General features: G+C 49.5%; 1 protein-coding gene across 2 annotated transcripts in view; it reads left to right on the forward strand.

Moving 5' to 3' along the window:
• The window catches only part of DNAAF4 (dynein axonemal assembly factor 4), a 122,170-nt gene that overhangs the window by 21,301 nt on the left and 81,819 nt on the right, over positions 1–19,050 (forward strand). Inside the window, exon 5 of one of the 2 annotated variants that reach the window (XM_075345750.1) lies at positions 17,849–17,973. In XM_075345750.1, coding sequence (XP_075201865.1) covers positions 17,849–17,973 — 125 coding nt within the window. The remainder of the gene's footprint in view (positions 1–17,848; positions 17,974–19,050) is intronic. The other variant, XM_075345751.1, reaches the window with a different exon arrangement.

Consider the following 19,050-nt stretch of genomic DNA (forward strand, 5'->3'; position numbering starts at 1 on the left):
CAGCTCTGCTTCACCCACACAGCTCTGCTTCACACCATGCATCTTTCTTCAGCTCTGCTTCACACACACACAGCTTTGCTTCACACGCACTCACACACAGCTCTGCTTCACACGCACTCACACACACACACACACACACGGCTCTGCTTCACACACACACACACGGCTCTGCTTCACACACACACACACAGCTCTGCTTCACACACGCACACAGCTCTGCTTCACACACGCGCACACACACAAACACAGCTCTGCTTCACACACGCACACACACACAGCTCTGCTTCACACCACGCATCTTTCTTCAGCTCTGCTTCACACACACACAGCTCTGCTTCACACACACACACACACACACACACACACACACACGGCTCTGCTTCACACACACACACAGCTCTGCTTCACACACACACACACACACACACACGGCTCTGCTTCACACACACACGGCTCTGCTTCACACACACGGCTCTGCTTCACACACACGGCTCTGCTTCAAACACACACGGCTCTGCTTCACACACACGGCTCTGCTTCACACACACACACACGGCTCTGCTTCAAACACACACGGCTCTGCTTCAAACACACACGGCTCTGCTTCACACACACGGCTCTGCTTCACACACACACACACGGCTCTGCTTCACACCACGCATCTTTCTTCAGCTCTGCTTCACACACACACACACAGCTCTGCTTCACACGCACTCACAGCTCTGCTTCACACGCACTCACAGCTCTGCTTCACACGCACTCACATACACACACACACACAGCTCTGCTTCACACACACACACAAACACAGCTCTGCTTCACACCACACATCTTTCTTCAGCTCTGCTTCACCCACACAGCTCTGCTTCACCCACACAGCTCTGCATCACACCACAGATCTTTCTTCAGCTCTGCCCCTACCTGCTCTGATGCCATCCTCCTGCTGCTCCGGTATAGGCCGCCATCCTCCTGCTGCTGTTCCGGTGCCGCGGCCATCCTCCTGCTCCGGTTAGTCTCCTCTCCTGGCCGTGGCGTGGGTCTTCTCCTCCGCGGCCGCGCGCGTGGGTCTTCTCCTCCGCGGCCGCGCGCGTGGGTCTTCTCCTCCGCGGCCGCGCGCGTGGGTCTTCTCCTCCGCGGCCGCGCGCGTGGGTCTTCTCCTCCGCGGCCGCGCGCGTGGGTCTTCTCCTCCGCGGCCGCGCGCGTGGGTCTTCTCCTCCGCGGCGTCCTGCTGTGACGTCCGCAGCACTGGACGCCGCAGCAGAGCAGGGAGCAGGCACACCTCTGACCCCGGAAGTACAGGCGATGGTACTTCCGAGGTCAATCAGCGTCCTGCGCCCGCAGTCTGTTTTTGCGTCTTAGAGACGCAGATACAAATAAATGTAGGTGCTCCCTCCCCCCCCCCCGAAAACACAGCTGATTTAGACTGTCTTTACGGAGGGGGAGCGGGTGTGAAAAAAAGAAAAAAAATTGCTGACGGGTGGCAAGTATGGCCCTGGTGGTGGGGGCCCCCTTAGAAGCTCTTTTGGTGGGGGCCCCGGGGCTGAAGCCCCGCCTGCCCCGCCTATAATCCGGCCCTGCTGATTACACACTCCTTACCACCTGTGGGTGTGGCTCCAGGGGTTAAAGCAATCCTGTCTCTGAACCTGGGAAAAGTGTGTCTAGGGCAGTCTAGAGAGAGACTGGCTCTAGATGTCCAGTGTGTGGACTGGAAACAAGTGAGAGCAGAGCCAGGAGCTTTGGGTGTATCAGCCTGCATGGAGGCTGATCACAAGGCTCTGATATTGAGTCTGAGGTGAGTGCAGCCAGGCCAGGGCTGTAGGGCCGAATCTCTCCTGGAGGAGAGACAGACAGGGGTCTGCAGAGGGCCCTGGGTGCTGGAAGGAACCTTGGCTAGAGTTGTACGCTGGCAGGAGCCAGAGAGTGGGGAAGTTGCTAAACTTCCATTATGGACTTATTGTTTATGTTTGAGGGCAGTTTATGCTGAGTGTTTTTAATAAACTGCCAGAATTTCTATGAAGAGACTGTGTACGTGTGTTGCTGAAGCTACCTCACACCGCTGCAAGCGAGTGAAACCCCCACGTTGCAGGGCGCAACGTTACAATATATATATATATATATATTTATTTCCATTAATGGCCTTACATAATAAATGTAATAAATGTTGGGCAAACCCTCGATTTTTGGCATGACTTGCCCGCCATCTGATGTGTAAAGGTTAGGTCTACTCTCACGGTTTAACAGATATTAGGGGGAAAAATGGTCAGTCATATTTCACATTCCTGCTCTTCTTGTTCTCATATGAGGCGGGTCTCAACCAGAGGTGTGTGCTAGCAGCTTATTCCCCGCTCCTCATTGAAAGCACATGCAATTGAGCCAAGTGTATATGTGTATGGTAGGAAGAGCTGCGGTATACAGCCACTTAAAGAATACTGTGTTGGCTCACGTAGTGCTCTGTATCAGATGTACAGTAGTTGGAATGTCTGATCATTGACAAAGGGGTTTGTGCAATATATTATTAAAGGGGATGTTCAGTACTTTGACACTGATCATGTACCCTAAAGAAAGGTCATAAACGTTTGATTGGTAGGTGTGTGACACCAGGCACCCCTGCCAAATAGCTGTTCCCAGGGCTTTCCGGAACTACTCTGTTTCGGAGCTGCACAGCACAGCTCTGTCAACTGTATAATTTCCACGGGCAGCTACTTCACATCTATTTTCTATTCAAATCAATAGGGAGAGGATGTGTAGTACCTGGCTGTGGCCACTATTCCATAAATGGAGCTGTGCTGTTCAGCTCCGATATAGAATAATGGCAGAGAGCTGGTAGTGGATCTGGGGAGGGGTGACTACCTGTTCTGGTTGTTATATAATTTTTACAAAATCATTATGGTACATGCTATAATTGAGCTATAGTCAGCATGGGGCACCTCAGGGATCTGTGCTAGGACCGATTTCATTTTCTTAATCTTTTTATTAATGACCTTGTGGATGGGATTGATAGTAAAGTGTCAGTCTTTGTTGGCGACACCAAACTATGTAGGATATTAAAAACTGACCTTGATAGTGTAATACTAAAAAAAGACCTGGATAAGACATCAGAATGGGCAGATACTTGGCAAATGAGATTTAATGTTGATAAATGTAAAGTAATGCACCTAGGACGGAGTAATCCTATAACTGCGTATACATTAAATGGAAGTAAACTCGGGACTACAGAACAGGAGAAGGACTTGGGTATTCTCATTACAAATAAGCTGAGCAGCAGTACTCAATGTCAACCAGCAGCAGCTGCTAAAGCAAACAAGAGTTAAGGCTGCTTTCACACTACGTTTTTTTTTAGCATGCGTCATGAACGTTTTTTTGCTGCAAAAGCGGATCCTGTTTTTGCAGAGTAAGACGCATGCAAACCCATGTGTTATTTTGCAGGATCCTGTCACTTGAAGTTTATGGGCGGGCATTGGAGTCATGTGATCGGGAGTGGGGGGAACTGAACGTGAGACTGGGAGCCAGCATCTGACTGCTGTGGTAAGCTGTAACCAAGGTAAATATCGGGTAACTAAGTGAAGTGCTTTGCTTGAATACCCGATATTTACCTTGGTTACGAGCGTCTGCAGCTGCTAGGAGCCGGCTCCCTGCACACGTAACCAAGGTAAGCATCGGGTAACTAAGAAGCGCTTTGCTTGGTTACCCGATATTTACCTTGGTTACGAGCGTCCTCCGCTCTCAGGCGGGGGAGAGAGGAGAAAGGGAGGGAGGGGGAGAGAGGGAGGGGGAGAGAGACTGATCCCGACAGGCTGGTTTCTGGGCATGCTCAGTAGAGCAAGCAGGATCCTGTCTATCAGCATGCCAGCGTTCACATGCGTTTGCGTGCAGTATAGTCTGGATGCAGCGATTTGCAGTATTTGGACGCAGCTCAAAAACGCTACAAGTAGCTGTGAGGCAAATCCCGGGATATGAAGATGAATTATGACTCCAGTCATAATCCCTCATCACTCCCTGGCAGTGCCCCCTCCCTTCTTGTTCTCAGTGTTCCACTTACACCTCCATGGCCATGTCCTGTGATATGGAGATGAGGTGGTGTGGGAACAATGGACACAGGATGACTCCCTGCCGTCACCCTGTAACAAGAGTTGTATCTCATTAGCAAGGCTATGGAACTAGCTAGACAGAACGACTCCAGTAAAAAATGGTTCATATCTCGCAAGCCATATTTCCGATAAATATGGCAACCATAAAAATGGTGTCTCCGCATGCGGACGATGCCGGCACACCCTTTTTATGGGAGCAGGACATTGGGAAATGCCCCAGGCGTGATATCAGCCAATGGGGAACTGGCAGACAGGTCATGAGTCCCCTCGTTCTGTGGCTAAATTCATAGCTGTCACAATGAGAGCGTTGGCGTCCGCCTACGACGCTCCCAGGCAAAGTTATGGCCCATATTCCATGTTGGGATATTGTCCATAACTCAAGCCAGGGGTGGAGCAGTGCTCCCTGTGAGGTCACGAAGGTAGGAGGGGACCTGGACTTGCCCAGGTTGATAACCCTACTTCGGCCATTTTCCAGTGTTCTTTTCGCTGGGGGCACGTGTAGGAAACATCTGTGGGAAGGATCCTAGAAACCTGGGTACAGCGCCCCCCTGTGGCCAGACGCAACAAGGTAACTGCTGGAACTGTGTATGCCTGTTTGTAACCCATGCTTTGATTGTAACTGTACTCTGACATATGTATATTCTGTAGATTCCCTATTGTATATATTGTAGTTTCTAGTGTGCTTTAGGCTGATTAAATTATATAATTAATCTTGGGCTGTTCTGTTATCTCGATCTTGAATCCCACGTCTGTGTGTTCGGCTAATAGTTACCGTGAAGCGGTTGGTGGCAGCGAGTTGTGCCAAGGATTATTGTGGGGAGGCCAGTGAGATTCGGGAAGATATTATATATTCCGCCCGCGGAGGTCGGGGGAATATATACCCTACTCTCACCGGGGACCCTTCAATAATCGGCATAAGTAGTATAGCGGCCTCCTTGCTTATTGTCGGGCAATTCCATAATTGGCCTGACTATAAGAGGGGCGCTAGAGAGCGCGTCACGTGCTCTGTCTGTCGGTCGGGAGGTATAAAGGAGGGGTGACCCCCACTTGTTACCCCCCGATTGTGACGTACTGGTAGCCAGCGCGGGGGATTTCTGAGTGACCCCCCCGGTGGTTTGTGACATATTGGTGGCATAGCGGTGGGATCGAGATAATAGTGTGTGTGAGTGTGAGACCCATACTCCCAGACACTAAAGACTGCCTGCAGCAGCTGTGGCTGCTGGGGTCTTCAGACTAGCTCAACACTAGAGTGTCAGAGTGCAGATACTGTAAGGTGTGTGGAGGCATCAGGTGTCAGTTCTGTGTCAGTGACCAAAAGTCTGCAAGAATGGCTGATGGCACCAGGAGCAGAGCTATGCAACTGGCCAATGCTAAGGCAGGAGCCGAAGAGAGGGAGGACGGTGCTGTGGACAGCAATGAGGAGGTTGCCCACGAGTCCTCCAGGAGCTCGACGCCAGAAAACCGTTCTGCCGAGGACATTGCGCAACCTGGCACTGCTGGACAAGATGAGGAGGAGCTCACCCAAGGTTCCTCAACGAGCCAGATGCCAGCCCTCCGCTCTGAAAGGGACAGTGAATCGCCTAGCTCTGCAGCGTGCCGCAGATCACCACGTGCCATTCCACCGAGCCTGGGAGGCTCGGATAGCCTTCTTCAAATGGCTATGGCCCTTCTCCAGGCTGGAGACCAGAAGGGCTACAAGGAACTCCTGGCAGAGCGCAGGGCAGAGCGGCAGGCAGCGCGTGACGCTGAGGCTGCGGAGCGGCACGCAGAGCGTGAGGCTGCGGAGCGAGAGCGGCAGGCAGCGCGTGAAGAGCGAGAGCGACAGGCAGACCGTGACTACCAGCTGCAGCTAGCTCAGCTCCGGCCCTCATCAGCCACATGTGACCTTCGAGACACCAAACTTCCAAAGGTCCGTGTTGAGGACTTCCCAGTGCTGGAGAAGGATGGAGACTTGGACTCTTTCTTGACTGCTTTTGAACGGACTTGCTTGCAGCACCATCTGGACAAGGACCAGTGGGCCAAATACCTGACCCCCCGTTTAAGGGGTAAGGCCCTGGATATCCTTGGGGACTTGCCTGCTGAGGCAGATCAGGGCTACGACACCATCAAGCGGGCCCTGATCCAACAGTACAACCTCACTCCAGAGTCCTACCGCAAGAAGTTCCGGAGCCTACAGAAGGGACCAAAGGACTCCTGGGCTGACCACCGGCGGGCACTTGCCCGAGCTGCCGACCACTGGACCCAAGGCCTGCAGCTTTCCACCGGACCGGAGATCCTGGACTTGTTCATCACGGAGCAACTCTTGTGGAACTGCCCTGAGGATCTCCGCCAGTTCATCCGAGACCAGAAGCCAAAGGGGTCCACGGCTACAGCTGCCCTTGCCGATGACTACACCAACAACCGGGCCCCTGAGGCCAGGAGAGCGGCCACCAGCAGCACCTGGAGAGGGGGTAAGATGAATTCTGCGACTGCCCCACCTGCCCCTAGACTGCAGGGGGTGTCCCCCTCAACTCCCCTCTCCAGGCCCGTGGCAGAACCAAGACGGTGCCACCAGTGCAACCTACCTGGACACTTCAAGGCCATGTGCCCTCAGCGTCCCAAGGCCCCGGCTCCGTCCCCGTCCCAAGGGCCGCCCAAGGTGTATTGTGTGGGTGGGGGTGGTGGTAGGTCCCTGGACAGCTTCCAACCTGTCACCGTCGGCCGGTCTGTGACCATAGGACTGCGAGACAGCGCCTCGGAGGTGACTCTGGTGCGGCCTGAGATGGTGTCCCCCCAAGACTTGATCCCTGGAAAAACCCTCGCTGTCTCCGGGATTGGAGGCACTGACCCGGCGCTGCCTGTTGCTGACATTTATGTGGACTGGGGCGCAGGGCGAGGGGTGAGGGAGGTGGGGGTAACTGATCGGATCCCTGCAAACGTGCTACTTGGGACAGATTTGGGGCAGATAACCTCCCAGTTTGGGCCCCAACCAAGGGCTGAACCTTCAGCCAGTACTGACATGCCTCCGGACAATGTTAATGTGTTATCTATGAATGATGTAAGGGAGGAGGGAGTGAACTCTGATATTTCTGCTTGCATAGACACCATAGACACACACACAGCTGCAGCTGTGACAGGGGAGGGGGTCAGAGAAAGGTGTGACAATGCCTCTACAAGTAATCAGCCTGTGAGCTGGGATCTGTTGCCCTCTGAAGGGATAAGCAGAGAGCAGGGTGCTGCAGGGGGAGGACCAGTGTGTGGGGTGGGGGCTACCACAGCAAATGTGGGGTCCCCAGAGATTTCACAGCGGGGTTCTGTTGCTGCAGGAGGGGAACAGGCAGGTGAGATTGGGGCCGGTCCAGGAGCGGAAGTGCTCCCAGGTAAGATCTCGGTGCATGGTTCCCCCACAACCGGGGTGTCAGGAAGCCAGGTAGGTCTGCCTGAACCGGCGACTTGGTCAGGAACGGAGGAGGAGCAGGCACGACCCACGGTCGCAGCGGCTGTGGCCGCTGTCACCCGCAGTGGGAGTGCTGGAAGCCAAGGGGCCTCCCGGAGGTCCGATAGCTCTTCCCCTTCTGACCAAGTGGCAGCCGAGTCAGGTGGAGGCCAGGACACAGGTCCCGGGGTACTGACTGAAGATGTGACAGTCTCGTCGATTCTGGCCACATCTAGTCAGGGGTTTCAGGCAGCGTTAGAAGCTGACGACAGCCTGAAAGCTCTTAAGGAGCAGGCGGCACAGCCTCCCTCGGACTCGGACCCGGAGCGAGTGGTCTGGGACCAAGGACGGCTGTACCGGGCCACGGTCCAGCAGGGTTCACCGGAGGCGTGGCCCAGGGACCGACAGTTGGTGGTACCCTATCCGTTCCGGACGGAGTTGTTGCGGATCGCACATGAGATTCCGATGGCCGGACACCTAGGGATCGCTAAGACCAAGGCCAGGTTAAACCAGCATTTCTACTGGCCAAAAATGGGGGCCGATGTGGCTGCCTACTGCCGTTCGTGTGAAACCTGTCAGAGAGTGGAGAAGGCGGGGCCACGCCCCAAAGCCCCACTAGTATCTCTGCCAATCATCGATGAGCCTTTCAGGAGGGTGGCTGTGGATCTGGTCGGCCCGCTGGCCATCCCCAGCAGCTCCGGGAAACGCTTCCTACTGACGGTAGTGGACTATGCCACCCGGTACCCAGAAGCAGTGGCCTTGTCGTCCATTCGGGCTGACAAGGTGGCCACCGCATTGCTGGAGATTTTCTCCCGAGTGGGTTTTCCCCAGGAAATGCTCACTGACCGGGGGACCCAATTCATGTCCCAGCTGATGGAGGCCCTCTGTAAGCAAGTCCAGGTGCGACATCTGGTGGCCAGCCCGTACCATCCACAGACTAATGGCCTGTGCGAGCGGTTCAATGGCACCTTAAAGCAGATGCTTAAGATGTTGGTCGACTCCCATGGGCGTGACTGGGAGCGGTATCTCCCACACCTGTTATTTGCTTACCGGGAGGTTCCACAGGCCTCAACAGGATTCTCACCGTTTGAGCTCCTGTACGGGCGACGTGTGCGGGGCCCCCTGGCTCTGGTGAAAGAGGCTTGGGAAGGGGATTTGGCCACCCCTGGAGTGTCGGTTATCGAGTATGTCATGCGCTTCCGGGACAAAATGCAGGCCTTGACGCAACTGGTACACGACAATATGGCTCAAGCCCAGGCCGATCAGAAGCGTTGGTACGACCAGAACGCTTGTGAGAGGACCTACCAAGTGGGTCAAAAGGTGTGGGTACTGGTCCCCGTACCACAGGACAAGCTTCAGGCAGCCTGGGAAGGCCCATACCTCGTGTACCAGCAGCTCAACCCTGTGACGTACCTGGTCACCCTGGACCCTGCCCGTGGAAGGCGGAAGCCCTTCCATGTGAACATGATGAAGGCACATCATGAGCGGGAGGCATGTGCGCTCCCCGTGTGCAACCTGCCCGAGGAGGGAGAAGCGGAAACCCTCTTGGATATGCTAGCCCAGGTTAGGGCAGGCGGATCCATTGAGGATGTGGAGGTTGGCCACCAGCTCTTGGAGGACCAACGGTCCCAGCTGTGGGCCACCCTCCTCCCCTTCCGGGGGTTGTTTACCAACCAGCCCGGAAGGACTGACTTGGCTGTCCATCACGTGGACACTGGGGATCATCCCCCGATCCGGCGTTCAGCATATCGGGTCTCCCTGGAGGTGCAGCAACACATGCGCCAGGAGATTGACGAGATGCTGAAGCTGGGGGTGATCCAGGCATCTAACAGCGCTTGGGCCTCGCCTGTAGTCCTCGTCCCTAAGAAGGACCGAACCACTCGGTTCTGCGTGGACTACAGGGGGCTCAATGCGGTCACGGTCGCCGATGCGTACCCAATGCCACGCATCGATGACCTGCTCGATCAGTTGGCCGGGGCTCAGTACCTGACCATCATGGATCTGAGCCGGGGATATTGGCAGATCCCCCTGACTCGCAAGGCCAGGGAACGCTCTGCCTTTATTACCCCATTTGGACTATACGAGTCCACGGTGATGCCATTCGGGATGAGGAATGCCCCTGCCACTTTCCAGCGGATGGTCAACACCCTGCTCAAGGGACTTGAAGGGTACGCGGCCGCGTACCTAGATGACATTGCCGTCTTCAGTCCCACCTGGGAGGACCACCTAGAGCATCTAGCACAGGTGCTCAGGCGGATCCACCGGGCAGGTTTGACCATCAAGCCGGGAAAGTGTCAGCTGGCCATGAGCGAGGTCCAGTACCTCGGTCACCGGGTAGGCGGGAGAACACTGAAGCCCGAGCCTGAGAAAGTGGAGGCCATCGCATCCTGGCCCACCCCCAGGACCAAGAAGCAGGTGATGTCCTTCTTGGGGACCGCCGGGTACTATAGGAGGTTTGTTCCACGCTATAGTAGCCTGGCAAAGCCCTTGACGGACCTCACCAAGAAGAAGCTGCCCTCTGCAGTCGATTGGACAATGGACTGCGAGACAGCCTTCCAGGCCCTAAAGGACGCCCTGTCCAGCCCGCCCGTGCTACAGGCAGCCGACTTCACGCGGCCGTTTGTAGTACAGACCGACGCCAGTGACTTCGGCCTCGGTGCGGTGCTCAGCCAGGTGGACTCTGCGAGCCAAGAGCACCCAGTCTTGTACCTGAGCAGGAAGCTGTTACCAAGGGAAGTTGCCTATTCCACGATGGAGAAGGAGTGCCTGGCCATAGTGTGGGCCCTGCAGCGTCTGCAACCCTATCTATACGGGCGCCACTTCATCGTGGAGACGGACCACAATCCCCTCAGCTGGTTGCACACCGTCTCTGGGACGAATGGGCGATTGTTGCGATGGAGCCTTGCGCTCCAGCAATACAACTTCACCATTCGCCACAAAAGGGGCCGTGACCACGGTAACGCAGACGGGCTGTCCCGACAAGGAGAGGTCGCGGACGGGCGCACGGGGGAACACCGGAGTGTGCTGCCCCCTAGCGCCCTCAAAAGGGGGGAGGTGTGAGGCAAATCCCGGGATATGAAGATGAATTATGACTCCAGTCATAATCCCTCATCACTCCCTGGCAGTGCCCCCTCCCTTCTTGTTCTCAGTGTTCCACTTACACCTCCATGGCCATGTCCTGTGATATGGAGATGAGGTGGTGTGGGAACAATGGACACAGGATGACTCCCTGCCGTCACCCTGTAACAAGAGTTGTATCTCATTAGCAAGGCTATGGAACTAGCTAGACAGAACGACTCCAGTAAAAAATGGTTCATATCTCGCAAGCCATATTTCCGATAAATATGGCAACCATAAAAATGGTGTCTCCGCATGCGGACGATGCCGGCACACCCTTTTTATGGGAGCAGGACATTGGGAAATGCCCCAGGCGTGATATCAGCCAATGGGGAACTGGCAGACAGGTCATGAGTCCCCTCGTTCTGTGGCTAAATTCATAGCTGTCACAATGAGAGCGTTGGCGTCCGCCTACGACGCTCCCAGGCAAAGTTATGGCCCATATTCCATGTTGGGATATTGTCCATAACTCAAGCCAGGGGTGGAGCAGTGCTCCCTGTGAGGTCACGAAGGTAGGAGGGGACCTGGACTTGCCCAGGTTGATAACCCTACTTCGGCCATTTTCCAGTGTTCTTTTCGCTGGGGGCACGTGTAGGAAACATCTGTGGGAAGGATCCTAGAAACCTGGGTACAGCGCCCCCCTGTGGCCAGACGCAACAAGGTAACTGCTGGAACTGTGTATGCCTGTTTGTAACCCATGCTTTGATTGTAACTGTACTCTGACATATGTATATTCTGTAGATTCCCTATTGTATATATTGTAGTTTCTAGTGTGCTTTAGGCTGATTAAATTATATAATTAATCTTGGGCTGTTCTGTTATCTCGATCTTGAATCCCACGTCTGTGTGTTCGGCTAATAGTTACCGTGAAGCGGTTGGTGGCAGCGAATTGTGCCAAGGATTATTGTGGGGAGGCCAGTGAGATTCGGGAAGATATTATATATTCCGCCCGCGGAGGTCGGGGGAATATATACCCTACTCTCACCGGGGACCCTTCAATAATCGGCATAAGTAGTATAGCGGCCTCCTTGCTTATTGTCGGGCAATTCCATAATTGGCCTGACTATAAGAGGGGCGCTAGAGAGCGCGTCACGTGCTCTGTCTGTCGGTCGGGAGGTATAAAGGAGGGGTGACCCCCACTTGTTACCCCCCGATTGTGACGTACTGGTAGCCAGCGCGGGGGATTTCTGAGTGACCCCCCCGGTGGTTTGTGACAGTAGCGTTTTTGAAAAAAGTTAAAAAACCAAGTCGCTGGATCCTTACTATAATGCACGCAAACGCAGGTGAACGCGAGTCCATTGCAAATGCATTGAAATTAAGACGCATTTGCACTGGATCCATTTTTGCGTTAAAAAAACGTTCATGACGCATGTTAAAAAAACGTAGTGTGAAAGCAGCCTTAGGGTGTATAAAAAAAGAGATTAGATCCTGTGATCCCAACGCATTGTTACCCCTCTATAAATCACTTGTAAGGCCACATTTGGAATATGGGAACCAGTTTTGGGCTCCACGTTTTAAAAAAGGACATTCAGAAGTTAGAGTCAGTTCAAAGGCAAGTAACTAGACTACTACAAGGAATAGAAGACCTCTCATATGATGAGATGCTGGAAACGTTGGGCTTCTTTGACTTATAAATGAGATCTCCTCTGAGACATCTTTTTTTCTATGTATAACTTGTGTTGTCAATACAAAGGATGGCACATGACTTATTCCTCCCAAAGACAATACTAAGGACCAGGGGGCACTCACTGCGAGTGGAAGAAAAGCGATTCCAGCAGCTAAATAGGAAAGGGTTCTTTACAGTTAGAGCAGTCAGACTGTGGAATGCCCTACCACAAGAGGTAGTAATGGCAGACACTATAACAGCTTTTAAAAAAGCCCTGGATGATTTCCTCAGTACACACAACATTGTGGGTTATAGATAATTTAATGCCCAAAATGTTTAATTGGTGGAGAAAGGTTTAACTTGATGGACCTAGGTCTTCTTTTTAAATCTTTCTTAACTATGTAACTAATATGAGTCCACTTTTCTTAAATGGGAAACTTCTTTAACTCCTTTATGACCTAGGACGTACCTATACCTGGGAAGGCAGTTCTCCCCCTCTGCATAAATGAATTTCAGTCTTGCTCCCCTTGTCCCAAGCATTCCTCTGCTGCAATTACCTGTCCACACCAGAAGGTCTTACTTCAATGGAAAAGGAAATGTCAGCTCTCCCTCTCTCGTTTTAATTTGTTTCTTACTTCACCAGTTTTACTTACAGCAAAATGGGCTGCAGTTGTACATCGCCCAGGCCAAAAACTAGTACTGTAGCAGGATGCAGCTAAACCCCCACTAGTGGAGGCATCACAGATTCAGGAGGAGCAAATCATACAAACACTTTAAAAAAATGGAGGGGACGATTGCTGGATGATAAAACTGCACACTGATGGCTTGCATAGAGCGCTGTTCACACATGCAGATGCACAGTCACAAGCCCACAGCCTATTAGGTGACGCCCATACTATTAGATCAGGCGGGCTGCCAATCCATACTCCATCTGTGCACCATACAGTGACAGGAACTCTAATATGCAAGACCTAACAGAAAGGGGCCTGGCTGTATCATGTACAAAACATTTGAGGTTTTAGTTGGTATTATGGCCAAAATATGGAAGCCTACAACCCTCGTCACGGGAACCTCATGCTTGTAGGTCCCTACACTAAATATAAAAATGGCAGCCAATGGCAACCAGCCTGATCTAATAGTATGGGCGTCATCTGCATGTGTGAACAGCACTCGTGTGCAGTTTTACCATCCTGCAATCGCCCCCTCCATGTTTTGGAAGTGTATGTGATTTGCTCCTCCTGCACCTGTGATGCCTCCATTTAGTGGGGGTTTAGTTGTATCCTGGTAGAGTATTAGTTTTTGGCCTGGGTGATGTACACACTGCTGCCTTTCTTTGCTGTAAGTAATGCTTAATTTTTGGAGGATACATTTAGGTCCAGAAATATTTCGACAGTGACACAATTTTCGCGAGTTGGGCTCTGCATGCCACCACATTGGATTTGAAATGAAACCTCTACAACAGAATTCAAGTGCAGATTGTAACGTTTAATTTGAAGGTTTGAACAAAAATATCTGATAGAAATTGTAGGAATTGTACACATTTCTTTACAAACACTCCACATTTTAGGAGGTCAAAAGTAATTGGACAAATAAACCAAACCCAAACAAAATATTTTTATTTTCAATATTTTGTTGCGAATCCTTTGGAGGCAATCACTGCCTTAAGTCTGGAACCCATGGACATCACCAAACGCTAGGTTTCCTCCTTCTTAATGTTTTGCCAGGCCTTTACAGCCGCAGCCTTCAGGTCTCGCTTGTTTGTTGGTCTTTCCGTCTTAAGTCTGGATTTGAGCAAGTGAAATGCATGCTCAATTGGGTTAAGATCTGGTGATTGACTTGGCCATTGCAGAATGTTCCACTTTTTTGCACTCATGAACTCCTGGGTAGCTTTGGCTGTATGCTTGGGGTCATTGTCCATCTGTACTATGAAGCGCCGTCCGATCAACTTTGCGGCATTTGGCTGAATCTGGGCTGAAAGTATATCCCGGTACACTTCAGAATTCATCCGGCTACTCTTGTCTGCTGTTATGTCATCAATAAACACAAGTGACCCAGTGCCATTGAAAGCCATGCATGCCCATGCCATCACGTTGCCTCCACCATGTTTTACAGAGGATGTGGTGTGCCTTGGATCATGTGCCGTTCCCTTTCTTCTCCAAACTTTTTTCTTCCCATCATTCTGGTACAGGTTGATCTTTGTCTCATCTGTCCATAGAATACTTTTCCAGAACTGAGCTGGCTTCATGAGGTGTTTTTCAGCAGATTTAACTCTGGCCTGTCTATTTTTGGAATTGATGAATGGTTTGCATCTAGATGTGAACCCTTTGTATTTACTTTCATGGAGTCTTCTCTTTACTGTTGACTTAGAGACAGATACACCTACTTCACTGAGAGTGTTCTGGACTTCAGTTGATGTTGTGAACGGGTTCTTCTTCAGAAAAGAAAGTATGCGGCGATCATCCACCACTGTTGTCATCTGTGGACGCCCAGGCCTTTTTGAGTTCCCAAGCTCACCAGTCAATTCCTTTTTTCTCAGAATGTACCCGACTGTTGATTTTGCTACTCCAAGCATGTCTGCTATCTCTTTGATGGATTTTTTCAGCCTCAGGATGTTCTGCTTCACCTCAATTGAGAGTTCCTTAGACCGCATGTTGTCTGGTCCCAGCAACAGCTTCCAAATGCAAAACCACACACCTGTAATCAACCCCAGACCTTTTAACTACTTCATTGATTACAGGTTAACGAGGGAGATGCCTTCAGAGTTAATTGCAGCCCTTAGAGTCCCTTGTCCAATTACTTTTGGTCCCTTGAAAAAGAGGAGGCTATGCATTACAGAGCTATGATTCCTAAACCCTTTCTCCGATTTGGATGTGAAAACTCTCATATTGCAGCTGGGAGTGTGCACTTTCAGCCCATATTATATATAATTGTATTTCTGAACATGTTTTTGTAAACAGCTAAAATAACAAAACTTGTGTCACTGTCCAAATATTTCTGGACCTGACTGTATTTATTCTTCTTTTTATTGCTATATTTACTTCACCAGTTTTAATTAATCTCATATGTTCATTGTGGGGTTACGATGTCTTTTATCCAAAGAGGTCTTATGGATTGTACAGTTTTCCTCTATGGGAATATTTTTACTGGCTAATAGTTTTTGATTCATGATATCAAGGGTTTACTTTTGTTTTAGCTTGTGCTCGCCCCCTTGTGGTGAAACAGGAGTAAGATATGGCAATGAAAGCTTTCAGACTAGGAATAATGCATGCATGCCCACATTCATATACCATAAAAATAAGTAGAACTTCAAACAAATAATTCACTTTATCACTGCATAGAAATGCGCAAACGTTTGTTATGTATTATCTCCACATAAGATGATAAAACACAGGAAGACCCGGCATGCCAGAATATGTAGAAAAATCAGGTCATTTGCCGCAGCATAATGCATTCATCTTTGTGTTAGAGACTGAATTCAGTTGGGGTCATTTTTCTCATGTTTGGAGGATGGCGTATATAACTAATGCACAAAATGTGTTTCTTACACCGTTCTGCTGATTAATCCGTATTATGAGGAAGACGTATTGGACGCAGTGGTTATTATTTTTATAATTATTTGTATGTGTGGTGAGCTGTCTTTGTTATATATATATATATATATATATATATATATATATATATATATATATATATATATATATATATATATATATATATATATATATATATATATATATATATAATTATATGTACAGTGCCTACAAGTAGTATTCAACCCCCTGCAGATTTAGCAGGTTTGATAAGATGCAAATAAGTTAGAGCCTGCAAACTTCAAACAAGAGCAGGATTTATTAACAGATGCATAAATCTTACAAACCAACAAGTTGTGTTGCTCAGTTAAATTTTAATAAATTTTCAACATAAAAGTGTGGGTCAATTATTATTCAACTCCTAGGTTTAATATTTTGTGGAATAACCGTTGTTTGCAATTACAGCTAATAATCGTCATTTATAAGACCTGATCAGGCCGGCACAGGTCTCTGAAGTTATCTTGGCCCACTCCTCCATACAGATCTTCTCCAAGTTATCTAGGTTCTTTGGGTGTCTTATGTGGACTTTAATCTTGAGCTCCTTCCACAAGTTTTCAATTGGGTTAAGGTCAGGAGACTGACTAGGCCACTGCAACACCTTGATTTTTACTCTCTTGAACCAGGCCTTGGTTTTCTTGGCTGTGTGCTTTGGGTCATTGTCTTGTTGGAAGATGATATGATGACCCATCTTAAGATCCTTGATGGAGGAGCGGAGGTTCTTGGCCAAAATCTCCAGGTAGGCCGTGCTATCCATCTTCCCATGGATGCGGACCAGATGGCCAGGCCCCTTGGCTGAAAAACAGCCCCACAGCATGATGGAAGAGACATGATCAGCATAGAGCGATGGTCTCCATATACGTACATCACTTGTATGCTGGATCATGGAGTAGGGCATGGATGGTTTTTACAGATCCTCTGTAAATATTTATTCTAAAGATTATTGTGCAGGTATAATTCTTCTGTGAAACCCATTTATTATATCCTTTGCATCACGGATTAGTTCTCCCACAGAAGAAGAGCGTTCATTTTATGTGTATTAAGCCAATATGGCTGCAGAATTGTTTGTGCCTCTTAAGGTTTCCCCCAGGCTGCCACTTATTAAAAAAATAAAAAAAATTGAAAGAACATACTGCTACTCCAACTCACTGAGTCCACCACTGAGTCCACCACTGAGTCCACCACTGAGTCCACCACTGAGTCCACCACTGAGTCCACCACCGCTGCTCCTGGTGTCTGGTGGCACTGCAGCCAATAACCGAGCCCAGCGACTCTGCCCAAGTTGCCAGCACAGGCCCCTGGGCTCAGTTATTGGCTGCAGACATTGGGAACAGCAGCAGAAACTCGGTACTTGACCTAGGGATGTTTTTTTTAATTTTATTATAAACGACAGCTATGAAAGGGTGATCTTCCAAAAGGAGAAACCCCTTTACAATGGAGAACCTTTGGCAATATTTGGGCAGCCGAGCTTTTACCGTGCCTGTTACAGCTTCCATCCGCCATCTTCCTACAATCCTCTCGTTTTCTTTCCTCTTTTTTGTGTTGCATTTTTCCCCTTTTTTAAGCATCTATTCAGATGTAATTTCTTATGTGTGACAACCTCTGCTTTCTATTACTTGAGAAATGAATTCTTCCGGTGTGACCCCGACCTGCGTTCATGCTCGTAATGAGGGCACGCAACAACGGTATCGGTTCATATGTAAAAACCAGAAGGTTTCCTCTCTACCTCAATTGTCTTTAGAAAGCTTCTGACTCTGGGATGATGGATGCCTTATAGCATTTGTAGTCCTTATTTCTTCCGTTATTGCCACATCTGGTTTTTTTTTGTTTGTTTTTTTTTATATTGTACTATAAAGAAACACTTTTTATGTACTTGTAATGACAACATCAAGTATAAAATTCTGGATTATAAAGCCACAATAATGCAGCACTGCATTGATGGCAAAAAAAACACTTTATGTTTATGGGAGCTAATAAATATAATGATTAAATGTAAGCATTTGTAGATTATTCAAGTGATTTTACATGTCATCAGCAGAAACCGTCAAGCCGGAAAAGACTGTGCCTCCCACAAGGATTTCTGGCAGTATTAAAATCCAATTTACCCCTCGAGTCTTCCCTACCGCTGTTAGGGAGTCTCGGTTGGCAGAAGAGGAAGAGGTAAGCAATGACTGGTACAATTCCTTACTTCTTACCAGTCCTATGAGGAATTTAGTTGACCTGAAGTACGCATGTCGCCATTGATGGTCTGGGAGATTTTTAATTTTTAGTATTAAAGTGTGGTGCTCTGTTTTCTTAGAATCTTAGAGAAAAAAAAAACAACCTCCAGTATAACCCCCTGTAGTCCGGTGAAATAAGTGTTGAACATACACCAATTATGTAAGTAAATCTAATATATAAAGCTCAGTGTATGTATGTATGTATGTATGTATGTATGTGTGTGTGTGTGTGTGTGTGTGTATGTCCGCTAAAGGAATCCGCACCGTCGTATTTACAATCACGAAATTTTGCACAGACACTCCATGTGACTCAGGGAACATCATAGAGTATGTTTGGGCTGGAAAATTTAACCCTGTGCTTTCCAGTTACTCTACAAAAATGCTGCAGCCATTAAACTGAATGGAGCTGGGAGCTGCAGGCTTTAAATAGCAACTGTCAGTGGTTGCTATAGGAACAAAATAAACTTTTAGTATAAGAAGCTTATGTGTGAGGTAAAAAAATGTCGGTAGTGAGACGGATAGAGAGAGACAGAAAGAGATACAGACAGAGACAGCCCGGGCAAAGGGACAGCCCGGGCAAAGAGACAGACCGGGCAAAGAGACAGACCGGGCAAAGAGACAGAGACAGACAGACAGATACAGAGATTGAGACACATAGACTGATGCAAATACAGACAGAGAGATAGAAAGAAACAGACAGAGAAGGAAAGAGACAGACAGCGACACACAGACAGACACTGGGAGAGAGACAGTTACTATCCTGGGCAACGCCCGGGAACTATAGCTAGTCTAATATATAAAGCTGAATGTGTGTATGTCCAAGATTGGCATCTGCACCGTCGCAGCTACAGCCACAAAATTTTGCACACTCACGTCTGGACCCCGAGAGCGTCATAGGCTATGTTGTGAGGCGAAATTTTAATCCCGCGCGTTCCAATTTACCAATCAAATTTGCCCCTATCTACATAATGGGGAAAAAGTGAAACGAAAAGTGTATCCGCACCGTCGCATTTACAAT

The sequence above is a fragment of the Anomaloglossus baeobatrachus genome, chromosome 4 (genome assembly GCF_048569485.1).
Source record: "Anomaloglossus baeobatrachus isolate aAnoBae1 chromosome 4, aAnoBae1.hap1, whole genome shotgun sequence".
NCBI lineage: Eukaryota > Metazoa > Chordata > Amphibia > Anura > Aromobatidae > Anomaloglossus > Anomaloglossus baeobatrachus.